We start from the raw sequence: 19,212 nt of genomic DNA, 5'->3' as shown, positions 1-19,212 counted from the left end.
TTTCTTCAGTGCCACTGTCTCTAATCCATACATCATGGCCGGCCTCACCACTGTTTTGTAAACTTTGCCCTTCGTCCTAGCAGAGACTCTTCTGTCACATAACACACCAGACACCTTCCGCCAGCTGTTCCAACCTGCTTGGACCCGTTTCTTCACCTCCTTACCACACTCACCATTGCTCTGGATTGTTGACCCTAAATATTTGAAGTCGTCCACCCTCGCTATCTCTTCTCCCTGTAGCCTCACGCTTCCCCCTCCACTTTTCTCATTCATGCACATATATTCTGTTTTACTTCGGCTAATCTTCATTCCTCTCCTTTCCAGTGCATGTCTCCATCTTTCTAATTGTTCCCCTGCATGCTCCCTGCTTTCATTGCATATCACAATATTATCTGTGCACATCATAGTCCAAGGGGATTCCAGTATAACCTCATCTGTCAGCCTAACCATTACCACCGCAAACACAAAGGGGCTCAGAGCTGATCCCTGATGCAGTCCCACCTCCACCTGAAATTCCTCTGTCACACCTAAGGCACACCTCACCATTGTTCTGCTGCCATCATACATGTCCTGTACTATTTTAACATACTTCTCTGCCACACCAGACTTACGCATGCAGTACCACAGTTCCTCTCTTGGTACTCTGTCATAGGCTTTCTCTAGATCCACAAAGACACAATGTAGCTCCTTCTGACCTTCTCTGTACTTTTCCACTGGCATCCTCAAGGCAAATAATGCATCTGTGGTACTCTTTCTAGGCATGAAACCATACTCTTGCTCGCAGATACTTATTTCCGGAGTCTAGCCTCCACTACTCTTTCCTATAACTTCATTGTGTGGCTCATCAACTTTATTCCTCTATAATTCCCACAGCTCTGAACATCGTCTTTGTTCTTAAAAATGGGAACTAGAACACTTTTCCTTCATTCTTCAGGCATCTTTTCGCCTGCTAGTATTCTGTTGAATAAGTTGGTCAAAAACTCCACAGCCATCTCTCCAAATTGCTTCCATACCTCTACCGGAATGTCATCAGGACCAACTGCCTTTCCATTTTTCATCCTTTGTAGTGCCTTTCTGACTTCCCCCTTAGTAATCATTGCCACTTCCTGGTCCTTCACACTTGCCTCTTCAACTCTTCCTTCTCTCTCATTTTCTTCATTCATCAACTTCTCAAAGTATTCTTTCCATCTATTTACCACACTACCGGCACCAGTCAACACATTTCCATCTCTATCCTTAATCATCCTTACCTGCTGCACATCCTTCCCATCTCTATCCCTCTGTCTGGCCAACCTGTAGAGATCCTTTTCTCCTTCTTTTGTGTCCAACCTGGTGTACATGTTTTCATATGCCTCTTCTTTAGCCTTTGCCACCTCTACCTTTGCCCTCCATCACATCTCGATGTACTCCTTTCGCCTCTCCTCAGTCCTCTCAGTATCCCACTTCTTCTTCGCTAATCTCTTTCCTTGTATGACTCCCTGTATTATGGGGTTCCACCACCAAGTCTCCTTCTCCCCTTTCCTACCAAAAGACACACCAAGTACTCTCCTGCCTGTCTCTCTGATTACCTTGGCTGTCGTCGTCCAGTCTTCCGGGAGCTTTGGTTCTCCATCGAGAGCCTGTCTCACCTCTTTCCAAAAGGCCGCACAACATTCTTCCTTTCTCAGCTTCCACCACATGGTTCTCTGCTCTACCTTTGTCTTCTTAATCTTCCTACCCACCACCAGAATTATCCTACATACTACCATCCTATGCTGTCGAGCTACACTCTCCCCTACCACTACTTTACAGTCACTAACCTCCTTCAGATTACATCGTCTGCACAAAATATAATCCACCTGCATTGACATATCGGGCTACCTTTGATGGATGATGTCTTTTGGTTGCGCGGCCTTGCACACGCTTAACATACTTGGACTTGCTCCGATTAATCACAATTTTTCAGATCGGTGGTTGACTGGTTAGCCAATCTGCTTCACAGTTCTGAGGACCCAAGTTCAATTCTGGCCTTGCCCGTGTGGAGTCTGCATGTTCTTCCCCTGCCCAACTGGAGAGTCTAAGTTCTCTTAGATGTGAATGTGAGTGTGAATGGTCATTTGTTTCTATGTGGCCTGTGATTGGCTGGCGGCCAGTTCAGAGCGTCCCCCGCCACTCGCCCAAAGATAGTCGGCAAAGGCTCAAGCATACAGACGATCCGGGTGAGGAAAAGCGCTACAGAAAATGGATGGATGGAGGGGGGTGGGGTTGGCGTGGGGTCATCAAGCCAGAACCCAGGTTTAGATTAAAAGCATTTTGAGCTGCTTTGCTGGAATACCCCCCTCCAGCATCTCTCCGGTGCCTTTTGACCAAAGTGTCACAGTCCGTATGTAGGTTGGCTGCTGTTAGACCACCAGCTGGTAAATTTGAATGCAGTCACTTTAAAATAAATGTACGTATTGAAAGTGAACTTTATCTGAAAAGTAAGTGATATATTTTTTTATTCATATGTTCTTCGGATTTACCCGCTACCACCAAAGTACATGCTTTGGTCATCTAGTCCATTATGTTTCTTTGACTGAAGGCAAACTGACCAAGTACAAAGATTGTCATACTGCAGATACATCAGGCATCAAGCATTTTTTTTCTTTTCAACTTTTGTTACACACTCACACACTCGAGGATATTTCACTTTGGAGACTCCATTGTACAATGTGCAAAACTAGAAGATGTTCAACGTAAAGGAGGAGAAGGAGGAGGAGGAGGAAGAAGAAGAAGAGGAGGAGGAGGAGGAGGAGGAGGAGGAAGGGGGAGGAGATGGCTGATGAGAAAGCTGCAGAGGACGCACTCGTGGGAATAATACTGCTGTGAACTTGCTGCATTGTAAGAGTGTGCGCATGTGAACCTGAAAGGAGGAGAGGCGTCTGCGGAGTGCACCACCCCACACCAAAGGGCGAGCGAGGATGAAGTGAGGAAAAAGTGAGGGAGTGCAAATGTTACTCAGACGCCACGACCACTCCTCGCACTTCCTGATTCACACAACCATCTTTCATTGATCTTTAATGTCCACATAGTCAAGCTTCTTTTATTGGATTGTTTCTCCTTTTCAACCTGCACCCAACTGCTTCGTGGTTCATATGAGTCAAAGCGCAGGTAAGAAAACGCCCAAACGTTTTCCTTAAATAAAAATGTTTTCAGGTTTTACCTACACTGGCTAAATGTTTCAAATTAAGTTGTTACATTTCCGCTCAATGTCTTTGGCTCATGTTACAAGTTGTGTAATCACGTATTCATCAATGGGGAAAAGAATCAGAGATGTATCAACGGTTGAAGGGGATACACTTGTGATTCAATCAATTCTATGAAATTAATTTGATTGAATTAGAGCATGAGAATGAGTGAATCAAACTTGATAAATGATGATTAACAAATGACCAATGATGGTACACTTAATATACGAGAGAGATACCGTCGTTTTTGTGCCCATATATAGAGAGATATATAGGGTACCCTAATATTTTGTTGCCCAGCCTTTTGAGTTGATCAATGGAATTAAAAGATTTCTGTCATTGTCAATGAGACGTTGCACCATTCCGCTGGTATTGTGGTCCACTGGTTGTGAACAAGTGGCCCCAGTTATTACAGGTTTTAAGAGAGAGTGCCTTTTCTATATGGCATGTTGCAGCTGCGTTCACACATTCTGTACTCTATGTATGGAGAACTGGACTCGTAGAGGGCCCCTTTAGACAAGTCCAGTGTTTTGCTTTTGGAAGACCTGTGACCTGTGCCTGAGACCACGTTTTCCGACACAAAGTACATTTCTGTCATGAACACAGTGACAGTCTTTGAATTTCGTTGTACCTTAGGCAGAGTCAAGACAGCCGTGCCAGATAACAAAGCAGTCCCAGAACACAACCAAGTCGCTTCCATGTCCAAAGGGAATAATGTTGTTGTCTTCGTACAAAAGACACGGAAAAAATGTTGGCATTCTTTTATCAAACAATATTAAACCCGCAATCATCACTGAAATAACTGGTGAATTGCTGGAGGGCATTGAATTCGCAAGCCCACAATGCTTCTGCAATAATGTTCCTCTGCTCATTGTGGGTTTAACAAAAGGCTATCCGCAATAACCAGCACAGATGGATAGATAGATAGATAGATAGATAGATAGATAGATAGAGATAGATAGATAGATAGATAGATAGATAGATAGATAGATAGATAGATAGATAGATAGATAGATAGATATAGATAGATAGATAGATAGATAGATAGATAGATAGATAGATAGATAGATAGATAGATAGATAGATAGATGAAATTATTCAGATTTACTGTATGACTAGACGCCAGACGACATCATGGACTGGTTGCTAGTCGGACAGAAAAACTTTCACACTGAGATTCATTCTGCCATTCAGAAGGAAGTGAACCAACGCTGCCTGATGTAGACGTTTTTAGCCCATATTAGGAGAGTTGAAGCACACCTAAAATAAATCCAAGCACCCCTAAAATTTACAATTTTAAACATCCTAGAAACGTGTAACAACCACAGTAGTTGGCTGTAATGTCATTTTTACAGCCAAGTTCCTTTTGCATCAAAAAATAGTTTCAAATCCTCTCCATTTCTGGACTGAACTGGATTGTGTGCATTCTACCTACACAGAGAGAGCAAAATGCTCTCTTCCAATGACATGGTGGAAATGTTTGGCTGACACCAGGATGCATCACATTTCTTAATTACAACCGCTAAACACCAACACACGATTATCATTATCAGCCCTCATTTTTGATGAATTTAGTTGTATTTGTGCTATTCAGTAGGACTATATGTATATAGGACTATAGGAAAAGACTCAGGTGGTCAGACAGTACCAGTGTCTCCTCTTTGAATTGAATAGAGAGAAGTTAGTTGTTGTGTCACATGCGATTACATTAAAGCCAAGGTGCTACTGAATATCCTACTGACTGGAACGGCCATTTCTAGCCTAATTTGGGGGCGGCTGCTCAAGATGATCAAGCTGATCAAGAGCACTCTTCGCCTTTCCCTCCAAGATGCCACAATAGGGTGCCAAAGGCCTGGATAATAGGAAAGTAGTAATTAGTGTCACGGAAGTCTGTTGAAGTGATACATCTTCACTGAGGTGCTATAAGAGCTTTGTATGAAAGGGAGGACGTTGATGTGAGCAGAAGTTGCCAAGACTCTGTCCTGCCTTTGAAAGTCCACACTAATAAATGACAGAAGTCATGTTATTGCTTGACAGGTATTAAACTATAAATTTGGATGCTAAACATTTTTTGAGGAGGCATCAGTTGCTCATTTTAATTTTCTGTTCACGGCAAATCGTGGGACTGAGCCGATAATTTTAGTATGCACGATACGACCATCCTCCCTGCAACAACAAACAACAAAACATTATGTCCTAGAAACCAGCTAGAGGTGGGAATTACAGGTATTTATGTTCAATACGGTGGATGCTGGTGTAGTTTGTTGAACTGCATGAACCCATATTACACGATACAACTAGTGTATGTAACCTACTTAGCAATACCAGTTTGTTGACAGTAGAAATATTCTACAATATAAACGACTAATATCAGAAGAAAGCAGATTCTTAAGGAGCTGTGTACTTGTGCAATGCCGGAAGTAAACTGGGATTGGCCATGAACAGCACACACGAATATGGAAAATGGAGGGATGTTGGGCTACATTTTAATAATTTATTAATCTCTCAATTATTTTTCTCTATGAATCAATGAATCGGGTTGAATTTTTTTTTGTAAATTTCCATATAGGTCTTTAAAACAGGACATTGTTTCAAATAGAAAAAGTGTAAAATGCACACACAAATTGATTATGATTAAGATTTGGACAATTTTAGGTCTAATGAGGGCGCAAAATACTTAAACAAAATGATAGAAATGATCAATTTATTTTATAAACCATTAGTTGTTGACTAGGCGGCAGTGTGGATCAGCTGTAAAGTGTTGGCCTCACAGTTGTGAGGTGCAGGGTTCGATCCCGGCCCCGCCTGTGTGGAGTTTGTAGGTTCTCCTTGTGCCTGCGTGGGTTTTCTCCAGACACTCCGGTTTCCTCCCACATCCCAAAAACGTGCAACATTAATTGGACACTCTAAATTGCTCCTTGGTGTGATTGTGAGTGCGACTGTTGTCTGTCTCCACGTGCCCTGTGATTGACTGGCAACCATTCCAGGGTGTACCCTGCCTCCTGCCCAATGACAGTTGGGATAGGTTCAAGCACCCCCGCGATCCTTGTGAGGATAAGTGGCTAAGAAAATGGATGTATGAATGGATGGATAGATGGATAGTTGTTGACTAATAGTTGCACCTCTAGATGTACGTATGTATATATGGCATCGCATCATAGTAGTCAACAAAAAATATAGACTATGTAACAGCTTGAACAGTGCTACTTTCCATGAAAAAAATCAAATTATTAAATGAGTAAGTAAAGAGCATCACATCGTGAAGAGTTATGCTCTTTTCAGCTCTTTCAGTGTACATGTGTGTGTGTGCGTGTTTGTGTGTATGTGAGTGATTTTGCTGGTCTCACTGGCTTTCTAGCCTGGGGCTAGAATTTTCCTTGTCATCTTCACAGACGGTAACCAACCCCTTAAGGATGTGTTTTCTCCCCCTGACTATTCTAAGGTTGAGTTTTGTCATTTTTTGTCATTGTCATTTCAGCTTTATACAGAGTACACTATGAAATTCCTTTGTTTTACTGTAGCAACATTGAGGTGCATTGCAGACAGTTTTTATGAGTCAAACCTTTCAAACTCAAATGAAATATTTTGCTGCGCTATGCATTCCATCACATGTAAACACTGTCGAGAGAAAAATAAATAAAGTTTTCTGTGGCCTTCAAAGTGCAAGGCTTTCTCTTTTATTCAACACAGTTAATGCTCGTCTAGTGTCAATTAAAGGATGACAGAGGGTGAACTCTGAGATCAAGGTCTTGTCTTTCCATTGAGAAGGAGTGTTATGTAAAAATGTGTATTAAATTGAACACTCAGCACTTTTCATACAAAACTTTCCTGTAACCAATATTGCTGATTTAAATTTGATTATTGCTGCAGTTCATTACAAAGGAAGTCACCAGTCTCAAGTCTTTGGCCCTGCAGTCCTGAGTCAACTCGCAAGTCACGAGTCCTACACCTTGAGTTTTGAGCCATTTTAACTACAAAATAAAAACATATTTGAATATACCTATCCTTTGATCCATTTTATGAGCAGCTTAACCAACACGAGGGTCCCGGGAGTTCTGGAGCCTATCTCAGCTGTCATCGGGCAGGAGGCGGGGTACACCCTGAACTGGTTGCCAGCCAATCGTAAGGCACATGGAGACAGACAACAGTTGCACTCGCAATCACACAATTTAGAGTCTCCAACAAATGTTGCATGTTTTGGGGATGTGGGAAGAAACCGGAACCCGCGCAGGCACAGGGTGAACATGCAAACTCCACACGTGTGGGGCCGGGATTTGAACCGCGGTCCTTAGAAATGTGAGGCCAATTCCTGGTGGCATATATTTCAACCCATAATATTGACTCATCTTTGTTCATAAGTCGTGTTTCCTATCAAATGTGGAAAACATTTCCAGAATATAGAATTGGATATTGATTGTAGAAGGACTTTACCCAGAACTAACCTGTATTTGTTTTTTCCGAGTCTGCATGTGTCTCTTCTTGTTAGCATTTGTGTTGGTTTCTGCTCTCCAGGCCGGCGGACGTCATGTATGATTGAAGGACCTCTGCACATTGTTGTCAGCTCAGAGAGCAGAATTTAAGATGTTCTGAATGATTACTGACAGCACTTAGGTGCTTGTGCGCCTTTGTTGTGCACATGCAAAGCACATATCCAGCACACACGGACAACACAATTGTTTGTCAGTCAGTACTTAAAGCTAAAATATTCTAAAGGTGAGTAACATTATGGCTGTGCATCCATTATTGTATGTACATGCACAAACAAGATTGCATTTTGGTTATACTGCATTATCGTGAGAGATGTAATTTGGTTCTAGCTAAAAAGGGCCACCACTAAACACCACTCTGAAAAATGCAGTGGCCAGCACAATCATAAATATATTTTCCAATGGTTGTATCTATGCCACATAATTCTGCCCATCATTTTTAGAAGTCAAAACTCACATGGCTGAATTTGTCATAACGGTTGCAAATCAGAAACTCCTAAAAAAAAACAAAAGACAAAATACAGGAAAAAATATGACAGATTTTAGAATATGCTTCGGAACAGGTCACATGGTGCTCAAGAGGTTAGTATGTCTGCCTCACAGTTCTTAGGTTCAAAACTCAGCTCTTGCCTCTGAGTGGAGTTTGAATATTATTCCTGCGTGGCTGCTTGTAATTCTTTAGCAAATTGTATTTTTCATAAGGATTCACATTTCAATGTCTTTTGATGATGTATTTACGTTACCCTGACAGGTCTTTCACTGAAATCATGACATGGCCTCCTGATTGAACCTGCTAAATACTAAGAGCACAAGTGAAGATCAGACCATCCTGGGCCATGACAGCTCTGCTGAACGTAACAGAAATTTTTGGGAAGTCGGCGGTTCTGCTGGCGACCACAGACTCTCCCCTTAACCTGACTCCAGGATCTCGGGCCGAACTAGTACCAGAGCAGCCCCTGGCTCCTCTCTGTACCATCTACTGCTGTGGAGTTCTCAATCGTGCCTTTGCAGTTGCTCTCATGGTCATCCTGGCTTTTGCAATCGTGGTTGGCAATGTGATCACGCTGACTGTTTTTGTGCAGACAAGGCAGTCCAGAACACCGCAAGGCTACCTGAAAGGTGACTAACTCTGCATTCAGTTTCTGATCTCAATGCAATCCAGCAGGCTTTCTCACGTGCCATGTTGTTAAAATAGAACATTTCTGGTAAATAGGACAGGTTTTTTCAAATGGCTTTAATCATTCTTCCATCCATTCTCTGTAGCACGTATCCTCTTGATGGTAGTTTTTAGATGCGCTGGAGCTTATTTCAGCTGAGCACTTCCTGCACTGGTCGCCAGGTCATCCCAATACTCACGCATTACTCATATAATGCACAGGCATTCACACTCTCTCAGTACTTTTAATAATTTTAAAAATAAATATCCAACCCAAAAATTGTGACTAGTAAAAATGCCGTGTGGGTAGTAACCCTGGGAAGCCATTCGCCGCAGTGGCTGGTGAGCAAAAAAGGCCTTGTTTTGTAAATTAAATCAGTAATCAATCTTGTCTTTTGTACTTTTAATAATACCTTTGCAAAGAGACAGGGAGTCAAGAGAGGTTACAGTGACTTCCCGTCTTCGCCCGTCTTTGAGATGCACATGGAATATATGTAATATATGTAATGAAAAACAGAAATCGGGAGGGACATGAGGAAAGTAAGAAGAAAGACCTCTTCATTCCATTATCTTGTCCTTGAGACAAAAGGGAGGTTGGTACTACCACTGAGACAGGATGAGAGAGGGCAAGGTGTGGCAATGTGTACAGTATTACTCTTCATTGCTTTCTTACTTTGAACCCGTTAGATTAGAAAACACGACAAGCAGGCACCAAAGTAGTGGGAAACCTTCCAGCAGAAACTACAGAGTTAAGCATTGCTTTTTTTTTTTGTCCATGGTAAATGTTTCTAACGCGTGTGTGTCTTTTGTTGACAGTGTCTCTGGCCATAGCTGACATGATGGTTGGCGTACTTGTGGTCCCTTTCTCTGTTTACACGGAAGTCTCACTGATGATAACCTACACGCCTCCCATTTGGTATCAAGGGGGTTCTGCATCTCTGGTGTCTTCTCTAAGTGGACAGAGGAGCCTGTGGCAGCCTTGCATGCTGATTGGACCCGTGTTCGCTGGATGCACCTTTGTCTCCATCAGCACCATCTTCCTCATGACGGTGGAGCGAAGTGTGGCCATCCTTTGGCCGCTCCACAAGGACGCCTTGGTGACGCGGAGGAGAACGCTTTCCCTCATCCTGCTCTCGTGGGCTGCCAGCTTTCTCCTGGCGCTTGCACCCCTCCTATTCAGCAGCAACTTCACTTTAGAGTACAATGAGTGTAGCCGAATGTGTAACTATGTCCCAGTGTTGCTAGGCAACCGGCTACCACATGACGCCAACATCCTGCTGTTATTCCCAGTATTTGACTTTACCCTTCTTGGTGGAACGTTGGCAGTTAACATTGTGTCTTTCACGAGCATCAGGCAGTACTCCAGGAGACGCAAACTGCTCTCAGAGGGGAGTGCGATTGACAGGAGAGGAGGAGGAAGAGGCGAGGGAGGGCCGTGCCCTCACAGACCCTCATTTTCAGACATTAAGGCCGCTAAGACAATAAGCGTACTAACATTTGCTTTCACCGCATCCTTCACTCCCATTGCAGTGTTTGTGCTGGGGAATGTGGTGGGCTACACCTGGTGCAACTTCTCCTTTGTTGCCTTCTGGATTCTAACAGCAAACAGCTGCTGCAATGTGATCATCTACAGTGTCAGGGACCACCGTTTTCGGAAGGGGGTGACCCTACTCTTTCAGCGGGACCACTGCCCCCCACAGGAAGAGAAAACGTGAAGAAGACATGCAGGACTGGATCGGTTGCTGATGAGATTTAAGTTATGTGTCAGGGGGGCATTTGTCCCCCACCCCCTCCAATACACATTTTTTACCCAATGTTTTGTGATGTGCACCCTTTTCAGGAATGGAAAATACCTCTTTTCGGGAATGGGACATTTCAACTTCAGCCAAACCCCCCACAACCTGCTCAGACCTCAAACACCTTATTACAATAAATTGTATTTTATTCTGTCATTTTAAAATTGAAATTTGATACTTTATTACGAAGTACACCTTATACAACCTTTGTTATAGAGGATATGTTCTTAACTTCAAGGGAACATTTTCTTATAAGTTCTAAGTTATAATTATTCTCCAGACTGCTTTTTTTTTTTTTTTACTATCAGCATCACAGTTGAACTCTGGCTATCAACTTCTAAAAGCTACATGAGTCACAACTATTAAGTATTGCCATTATAGCAACAAAAACACCCACAGTAAATGGATATGCTGTTGTGCATCCTGTGGAACAGAAAGACTGAAACAGCTCTCAGCACGTGAGCTGTGCTGTGATTATCTTTGGGTTGATACTCGAAGACCAATTTGCAATCGACTTTCACATCCCAATGTGAAATGGATCTTCGTCAACAACTGATCCATTGCATTTTTCACTTGGCATGTAACAACATCAGCAAACATTATGCATGAATGACAACGTTGAGAATACACGACGTCTATATTAATTGTTGTACTGTGCAGAGTTCTGATGAAAATAACAAATGTGTTTTGGAACATTTTGTGATCTCGATGCAGCTTATCTACAGCAAAGCAATTAAACCACCTTTTATTTTTAGTGTTTGGGTTTGTCAGACTTATTTTCAACAATACGGTTCCTATTATATTACGTGTATAAATCGTGCGCTGTTGTGAGTTGTTCTTTTACATCTACTCTCAGACAAACACCATTCAATAAGGGCAATGGAAGCTCAAAAGTTGACAGAACATAACGAAGAAGCTCATTGAATGTTAAATCTGCTCAGTGACGCATTGGTAAATGGATTATGTTCTCGGCATATGCACATGAGCTCTTGAAACTGGAATTGCTCGTCATTATTAGCATTCTGATCTTATTATTATCCATCCATCAGTTTTCTTAGCTGCTTATTCTCACAAAAGTCGCAGTTAGTGCTGGAGCCTATCCCAGCTGTTAATGGGCATGAGGCGGGGTACACCCTGAACTGGTTGCCAGCCAGTCGCAGGGCACATCGAGACAAAAAGCCACACTCACAATCACACCTTGGGGCAATTTAAAGTGTCCAATTAATTTTGCATGTTTTTGGGATGTGGGAAGAAACCGGAGTGCCCGGAGAAAACCCACGCAGGCTCGGGGAGAACGTGAAAACTCCACACAGGCAGGCCCGGAATTGAACCTCGGAAGTGTGAGGCCAATGCTTCCCAGCTGAGCCACCATGCCGCCATCCTATTATGATAATTATAATCATTATTATAAGCCTACTGCTAAGAAATAACACCTCACTCAAGATTGAGTGAATGAGAGTGGGAGTCCCATTGATAGTTGTCACTCTCTAGAAAATCAAGACAAACCTTTTACTTTAGATGAATATTTGAGCACAAAGGTGACTTCAAATGAAAATCCATAAACGCTGCCGCAGCAATTGAATTTAGCCAATTAATTTATATTTGTATAGATTCTACCTTGAAGATTGTTAATAGGTCTGAAAATTAGGGTCTCCAGTATAAGCGTAGGAAGCGGCCGGTGACCAATCTTGGGTGTAACCTGCCTCTTGCCCAAACCCACCTGTGATCTTCTCCAAGTCACACAATATTGATTCTAGAATCTATTTTGACATGTGAATTGTAGTTGGATTAATAAGTATTTTAATAGTCGTGTTAATTATATGTAGCAGTAATAATAATAATAATATGCAAATGTGGGGAAGGGGTCATTTTACTTTCATGGTAGATCAGGCTGAAATTGAAAGATTCACTTTTTAATTAGTGCAGATTCAGTTTTTAATTAGTGGACGTACACACCCAAAATGTTGCCCTTGCCGATGAAAGTGCAGTTACCCCCCTCCTTCCCAACATATTCATAGCTCAGCAATTTTAAAATTTGCATGATTACAAATATTCGGGGAGCCTATTGTCTGTGATTTGACAAAAATGTAACCTCGTCGCTGTTTTTGCACTCATGCCGAAATAACAATTGTATTTCGTTGGTGCTATCTGGTGGGATCTTGGTGTTGTTGCCAGGTTGAATTAATTGATTTGTTTTACAGTCGGCATTTGAATCGTCCTATTTTTTGTGTGGTACCTGAATACATCAAAAGTGTAACCTAACGTTTATCTCCGCTTTTCTCCCAATGCAGCTGTATACTACTTTGCCATTAAAATTTGCCCGTTTTCCCTAAGATTATTATTGTATGTAAATGTCAGAAGAACAGTTTAATGACTTCATATTGTTTGTGTAAAACGCTATCGTGGATATTTGTTTGCCAATGAGTGATGTCATGCCAGTGCTAATAATATTGCTAAGCCTTTTGTGAAGGTGTATTTTAAATTTATATTGGATAATTGGGTCTTATCATGGGTTCATGATTGTGTACATGCTGGAAGTATGGCGTTGATATTTTATGATCATCTCCTTTTTAAAATACATCCCTATCTAGTGGCCTCTACACACAATTACTACCCGCCTTTGTTGGTGCGTCAATTATTTAAAGAGCTTCACTATTCGTGCGGGGCTTGGTCCCGATCATGTGCAAATTGCGGGGCTTCATTGTATTCCAAACAGGCTGCGTTAAAATACGAGGAAAAAAAAATCCATGAAAGTCCGTAGATGGGTGTGGCTATACAATTGCTATTGAGTCATGAGGAAATGGTGCAGAAGTATATGCTTTGACTTTTCTTCTTGTTTATGTTAAAGCGATGTAAAGTGTTATAATGATAGCGTATTAATTTCTGCACCATGTCTTTTGTCTATCTTTGTATGTGGCATGACAATAAAGGCCATTCGTTGCGTCAACTGCTTTTTATCTACTGAAATCTCACTCCAACACAAATATATTTACAGTAAAGAGATTTCAGCTTTCGACATTTGATTTCAACTTTGGGAGGGGCTACTGAGTGCTCGTCAATCCCTTCATATGCTTAATAAATTCACGTTTGCTGAGTCATTGACATTTGTGACATTTAAGGTGCAAAAATGGAGGAGATGGTGTGGGAAGATGAGGGAAAAGACGTAACGGCTGATGAGAAATGAAGAAATGTGTATTCTATGACCAGACGCCGACCTGCTCTTTTGGCCACGACTGACTGAAATGTGATGAAAGGAATGTCGACTTGAATAACCTTGGAGTTTCTTTCCATACATATTTTTTTTTCTTTTTCTGTTTAACATTCTGAATTAACTGCATTATTGTAAGTTCCTTTTGAATGTGTGTGATTTTCTTGCACAATATAGGCCCTGTGAACTCATGGTTAGCAGATTGGACTCCCAGTTCTCAGGTTCTGGGATTGAATCTTCGATTCGGCCTCTTTGTGTAAAGTTTGCACTTGCTTTTCTCTGGGTCAGTGCTGGACTAGGACAAAAAAATTCACCCTGGAAAACAGGCGGATTGACCATAACTAATGTGAAATTTGGTTTCAGCACGTCAAAATTGTACTAAATAAGATCTCAAGCTTTCAATAAATTTGTTTTTGACTGTTTTCAACACTACCACGTTTTTGTCGTTTACTTCAATTGATTCTTTAATCCCTTCATCAAAAATCTCTCTAATAAGAATTTTTTTTAAAAATATGCCTTATAGAGCATCTGAGGCTTCAGGATAAATGGTCCTCCTGCCCTTAAAAAGCTATTGCATATATTTGTTTTTATATCAGGCTAAACCAGGACGGCCTAATGAACTCATTCATACAAGACAACAATTGTTTATCTCTAAAGTCTTTGGCACCTTCTTGCTCTTAGTGAATGTGGGCATGTACTGAACCATCCACCCATTTTCGTTATCCTCACGAGGGTCGCGTGGAGTGCTGGAGCCCATCACAGCTTTCAATGGGCAGGAGGCGGGGTACACTCTGAACTGGTCGCCAGCCAATCGCAGGGCACATCGAGACAAACAGTCGCACTCACTGTCACACCTAGGGGCAATTGACCCCTCCGTGGATATTACGCAATCCGCGTCACTGACCAATCAGAGGCCAGAGATCCGCATAGACCAAAGCCCGTTTTTGCTCCCGCCATTTTCTCTGACAACATTGAATGGTCCAGTATAGGTTTAGTTAGCGTTTTATCGCGTATTTGGGTTATTTAACAAAAAATATGGTTAAGAGGTGTAGTCACGGACTTTGTAATAGTGACGACAGGTATCCTGAAAGGCTAGTTGGTGGAGTTCGATTCGTACCCTTTCCAAAACCGAAGACCCAGTATGAAAAATGCCTTCGATGGATCAAACTTTGTGGAAGACTGCATCATCAACTAAATCCATCTAATATCAACTGGAACACGTGTTTGCACGAAGGTATGCCCTATATTTGATTTTCAATACATGTCTCGTATAAATGAATTCGAAGTTCTTCGCTAGCATAACACTGCTGCGTGTGAACGATTGACACACTTATTCTTTGTTGAGCGATATTTAGCGATGATCGGACTGCACAAACTTATTGATTTCTTGCTGGCTCGTGGCCAGAAGCTTAACCAGACTGTGTTTGCACGAAGATATGCCCTAAATTTGATTTTTAATACACGTCTCATATAAATGAATGAGACGTTCTCTGCTGGCATAACACTGCTACGTGTGAATGATTGCCACACTTATTCTTTGTTGAGCGATATTTAGCGATGATCGGACTGCACAAACGTATTGATTTCTTGCTGGCTCGCGGCCGAAGCTTAACCAGACTGTGTTTGCACGAAGATATGCCCTAAATTTGATTTTTAATACACGTCTCGTATAAATGAATGAGACGTTCTGCGCTAGCATAACATTTCTACGTGTGAATGATTGAATGAAATCAGAAGCATGGCGTCTCTCTCAGTTAAGAATGTATTCTATTTAGAATCTATAATATATCGTTGATTTGAATGAAATCAGAAGCATAAAGTCTGTCTCAGTTCAGAATGTATTGTATTGTATTTGCCATTTTTACTGTTTGTCTTACGTCAGCGCACGTGGTGTGACGTCACTTCAGGGGGCGTGGTTAAGTGCCCTGTACGGAGGGGTCAATTTAGAGTGTCCAATTAATGTTGCATGTTTTTGGGATGTGGGAGGAAACTGCCGTGGCCGGAGAAAACCCACGCAGGTTCATGGGAAGAACATGCAAGCTGAACACAGGCGGGGCCGGGATTGAACTTTGAGGCAAATGCTTTACCAGCATCCACTGTGCCGCCCTACTGTACCTATCTTTTTTTAAAATAATATCTTTATATCTTGTTTAGACTTAGCAATGTTTTCAACGTACATTAAACCTCTATATTTACCTAAAATGCAATGGCGTAAATGGACACCTGGTCCTCACCCATAACTTTAGCAATGGTCATTTGCTTTAATTCATTTGCTTTTTATTCAAAACGATGTGGCGTGGCTGCCAGGTTTTGGTCGGCACCATATACAGTTTTATAGATATATATAGTTACAGTTATATAATTGTGTATGTGTAGCTGACAATCTGCTGCTGACTGGCTGTCAAAGGGTCGCTCAATGAGCAATCCATTCGTGATCGTACAATTCGAGTAAGAGGCTACCATTTCACTGTGTCTGCTACTGACAACGTGGTTGTAGACTGACTATTTATATGCATCAGTGAAATTTTGACCAAATTTCTTCCAAATTCCACACAACATTCTCCAAATGTGAACTTGACCATTGCCCCTCAATATTGTCAAATGCCAAGTTAGAAAACTTCTCAAATCCATGTAATAGTCTTCATTTGCTATTTTCGATGCTTCTGCCACATATGATGTGAATTGATTGATTGATTGACACACACATTTTTTGGACCTGCAGCTGATCTTGTATCTTGGAATGTCATTTGACACGCCGTGATTGCCTATGTTTTCTGTCCGCTTCCAATTTGAATTTGAAGCATTTTTCTCAGCTGCAAATGCCTCATAACTGCGCTATATTTACCCATCTACAGAACATCTTTCAACAATACATGCAGTGCCGAGCAGTCTCTGCTATTAATTTGTTTTATTTTTTTCTATCTTTTGAGTGCCAAATGTTCACGTTTAATTTGAAATTTAGTTCATAAAAACCATTAACATTATTATGCTGATGTTCAGCAAGATTTCCAATGATACGAAAGAAAGACAAAGAACAAGAAAGTTACAGAGGTCGGAAGAAATGCACACCTAAAATCTTGAGCCCCATTGTTGTAGCATTTAGGTTTAAGGCTCGAAAGCCCCCAGGGCATTTAGGACATGTAGTGTATTTCTAAGTGCAACACTCTGTGCAGTCGTCTCAAAAGCACTTGCTTATTCAAAGTGAAAGTTATGAATAAAAAGCCTTGAAGAGCTATGCTGTGTCGACGAGTGTTGCATCATTGTGTGTATAAAGTTTATTTATGGTAATTATCGTGTGATTATATTTTCATTGATGTGAGGACAAGACAAGCACATACTTTCTCAAGGTGTGGATTATGCTTATATACAGTACGTACTCACTCCACACAACACAACAAAAAGGCCTGGAGGACAAAGCAGGGTAGGTCAGAGCCTCAGCAAGGTTACATTGTCACTGTCTGCTGCGTGTCCTCTTCAGCCCTCTCATCGCATCGTACTAATGCATTTTTAATTGTCTCTCCAAGCACTTAAGGCAAGAGACGCGTGTCACAACCGATGAAATGCAGAGACCACCTGTGGCTGGGCTGTTTTTGGCTCAAATGAGGGCAAAGGCAGAGATGGCTGCAGGGGGGTGGTTGTGGTGGTCAGGGGCCGGGGCAACGGTGAAGTCTGGGAGCGCTCCAGACAATGAGTGACGCAGTACGGTACGAAACAACGAGCAACACTTTCATGTTGACAGAGGAAATAACAATTTAGTGAGAGTGTGTTTATTTGTTGAGGGACATAAATAAACAATATTTCACTGATTTGTTGAGATTTATCACAAGAACGTGAAAAAAGTTATGCTGCTCAGAGAGGTTCTAAATACAAACATTACAATTACTGTAGTTATTGTTACATGAGAAAAAAAAACAGGAAAAAGACTAATAAAATTATAAAAAAACAAGGTTTATTTTTTCTTTTAAATTGAGCTTTTGGGATACAGCTCTTGTAGTGGCTCTCACGAGATTTTGGAAGTGGTGAAAGTTTCTCAGTATAACTATCAACTATCATATACGATTGAAGCAGGTGCACTGAATAAATCCTTCTGCACAGTCTCGTCGATTCAAACGTGCAGTCTTGCACTTAACTTGAGTGGCCATTGCAGCACATCTGCAGGAAAAAAAGTGTTACTATAATATTTATCACAGAGCAGCGTTGACTCTGTATAAAATATCTTTTAGGTCATTGTTGAGCAATAAAGTGACGGAGAAGTGATCTGCAGCAACAGCAATTAAAAAAATGTCACACTGTATGATTTTTAATCCACGTATTTGTTTTTGCAGAAAATAAACATTCTGCCAATCAAAAATTTAACTTAATACTCTGAAGTATTCTCATCTGACCACAGTTAATCCATGTGTAGGTCTGCATTTCTCTTACTGGTGTCGTTATACAGGTCTCCACGACGTTGGCAACGTTGGAGAGCTTGGAGTCTGATTGTTTGAGGGTCTGGACAGGTGTCCTTCATACTAACATGGAGTTAAAACAGGTGCCATGAATACAGTTAAGGAGGATTAAAGAGCTTCTTAAAGAGCTTCTTAACAGGTTACACAAGAAGTCTTGCTGTATCAGCCAATGTGATTTTCTGGATTTTATTTAACGCATTCACTTGTGTCTTTGTTGAAAATTTCAGATTTCATCTTTTTAAGTCAGGAAAACTCTTAGAACACTCACCACCTAACACATAGTCTGACTGTATTAAGGTCCCAAATTTGATCAATTTAGACTTCCATAGAGTGGTCCCGTCACACCATGAGGTTCTGGCCAGTGTCCTATAGCGTTTGAGGAAACGTTGGTAGTCGCCCATGATCGCCGGGATAGCTCCAGAAGAGCGTTGTTTGAATGCTAGTGAACGTCAATGATCGCTGGGAATCGGCGGAGAACGCCGGTCTAGAAAAAAAGTTTTGAACATGCACAAAAGTTCTCACCGAGACCAGCGTTCATCAACGTTTAATTTTAAACGCTGCAGAACGTTCAAGAATGTCCGTAGAACGTTTTACTAAGGTTCGCCGAGCGTTGCACGGGTTTGGCTATCGTTAGTCAGTTGTAACTCTAGCTTTACTTGGTTGTTACTTAATCGTTTGTTTTGCACTGAACGACTCACTGGCGACCTGTCAACGACCACTGAACAATCCCCTAGCGCACACAGCGTGTAACTTAAGTGAAACGAACGTCGTTTGGCGTCCATTGAGCGTCATTTGAGCGTTTCCTGAACTTCCATGCATATGGCTATATAAACCGATGCTATGTAAAGGCAAGGTCCATTTAATATTAAGCTACAGTAGAGAGCACCAACTATGGAAGATCCAGAAAGCAG

At 41.6% G+C, this 19,212-nt stretch overlaps 1 protein-coding gene across 1 annotated transcript; it reads left to right on the top strand.

The window, feature by feature from the left end:
• Positions 1-8,529: 8,529 nt before the first annotated feature.
• LOC133498591 (adenosine receptor A3-like) lies at positions 8,530-10,564 on the top strand. The gene is made up of 2 exons (XM_061815629.1): positions 8,530-8,812; positions 9,666-10,564. Exons 1-2 carry the CDS (start codon positions 8,530-8,532, stop codon positions 10,562-10,564), a joined length of 1,182 nt encoding a protein of 393 aa, XP_061671613.1.
• The last annotated feature ends 8,648 nt before the right edge of the window (positions 10,565-19,212 follow it).

The sequence above is a fragment of the Syngnathoides biaculeatus genome, chromosome 3 (genome assembly GCF_019802595.1).
Source record: "Syngnathoides biaculeatus isolate LvHL_M chromosome 3, ASM1980259v1, whole genome shotgun sequence".
NCBI classification, from domain to species: Eukaryota; Metazoa; Chordata; class Actinopteri; order Syngnathiformes; family Syngnathidae; genus Syngnathoides; species Syngnathoides biaculeatus.
The sequence above is the reverse complement of the archived record's forward strand: the minus strand, read 5'-3'. Positions and strand labels throughout refer to the sequence as shown.

Bases quoted from the DNA above. Each gene is read 5' to 3' on its own strand.
- LOC133498591 (XM_061815629.1), top strand. From the start codon at position 8,530: ATGACAGCTCTGCTGAACGTAACAGAAATTTTTGGGAAGTCGGCGGTT. The intron at 8,813-9,665 runs GTGACTAACTCT...TTTTGTTGACAG, and splicing joins ACCGCAAGGCTACCTGAAAG to TGTCTCTGGCCATAGCTGAC.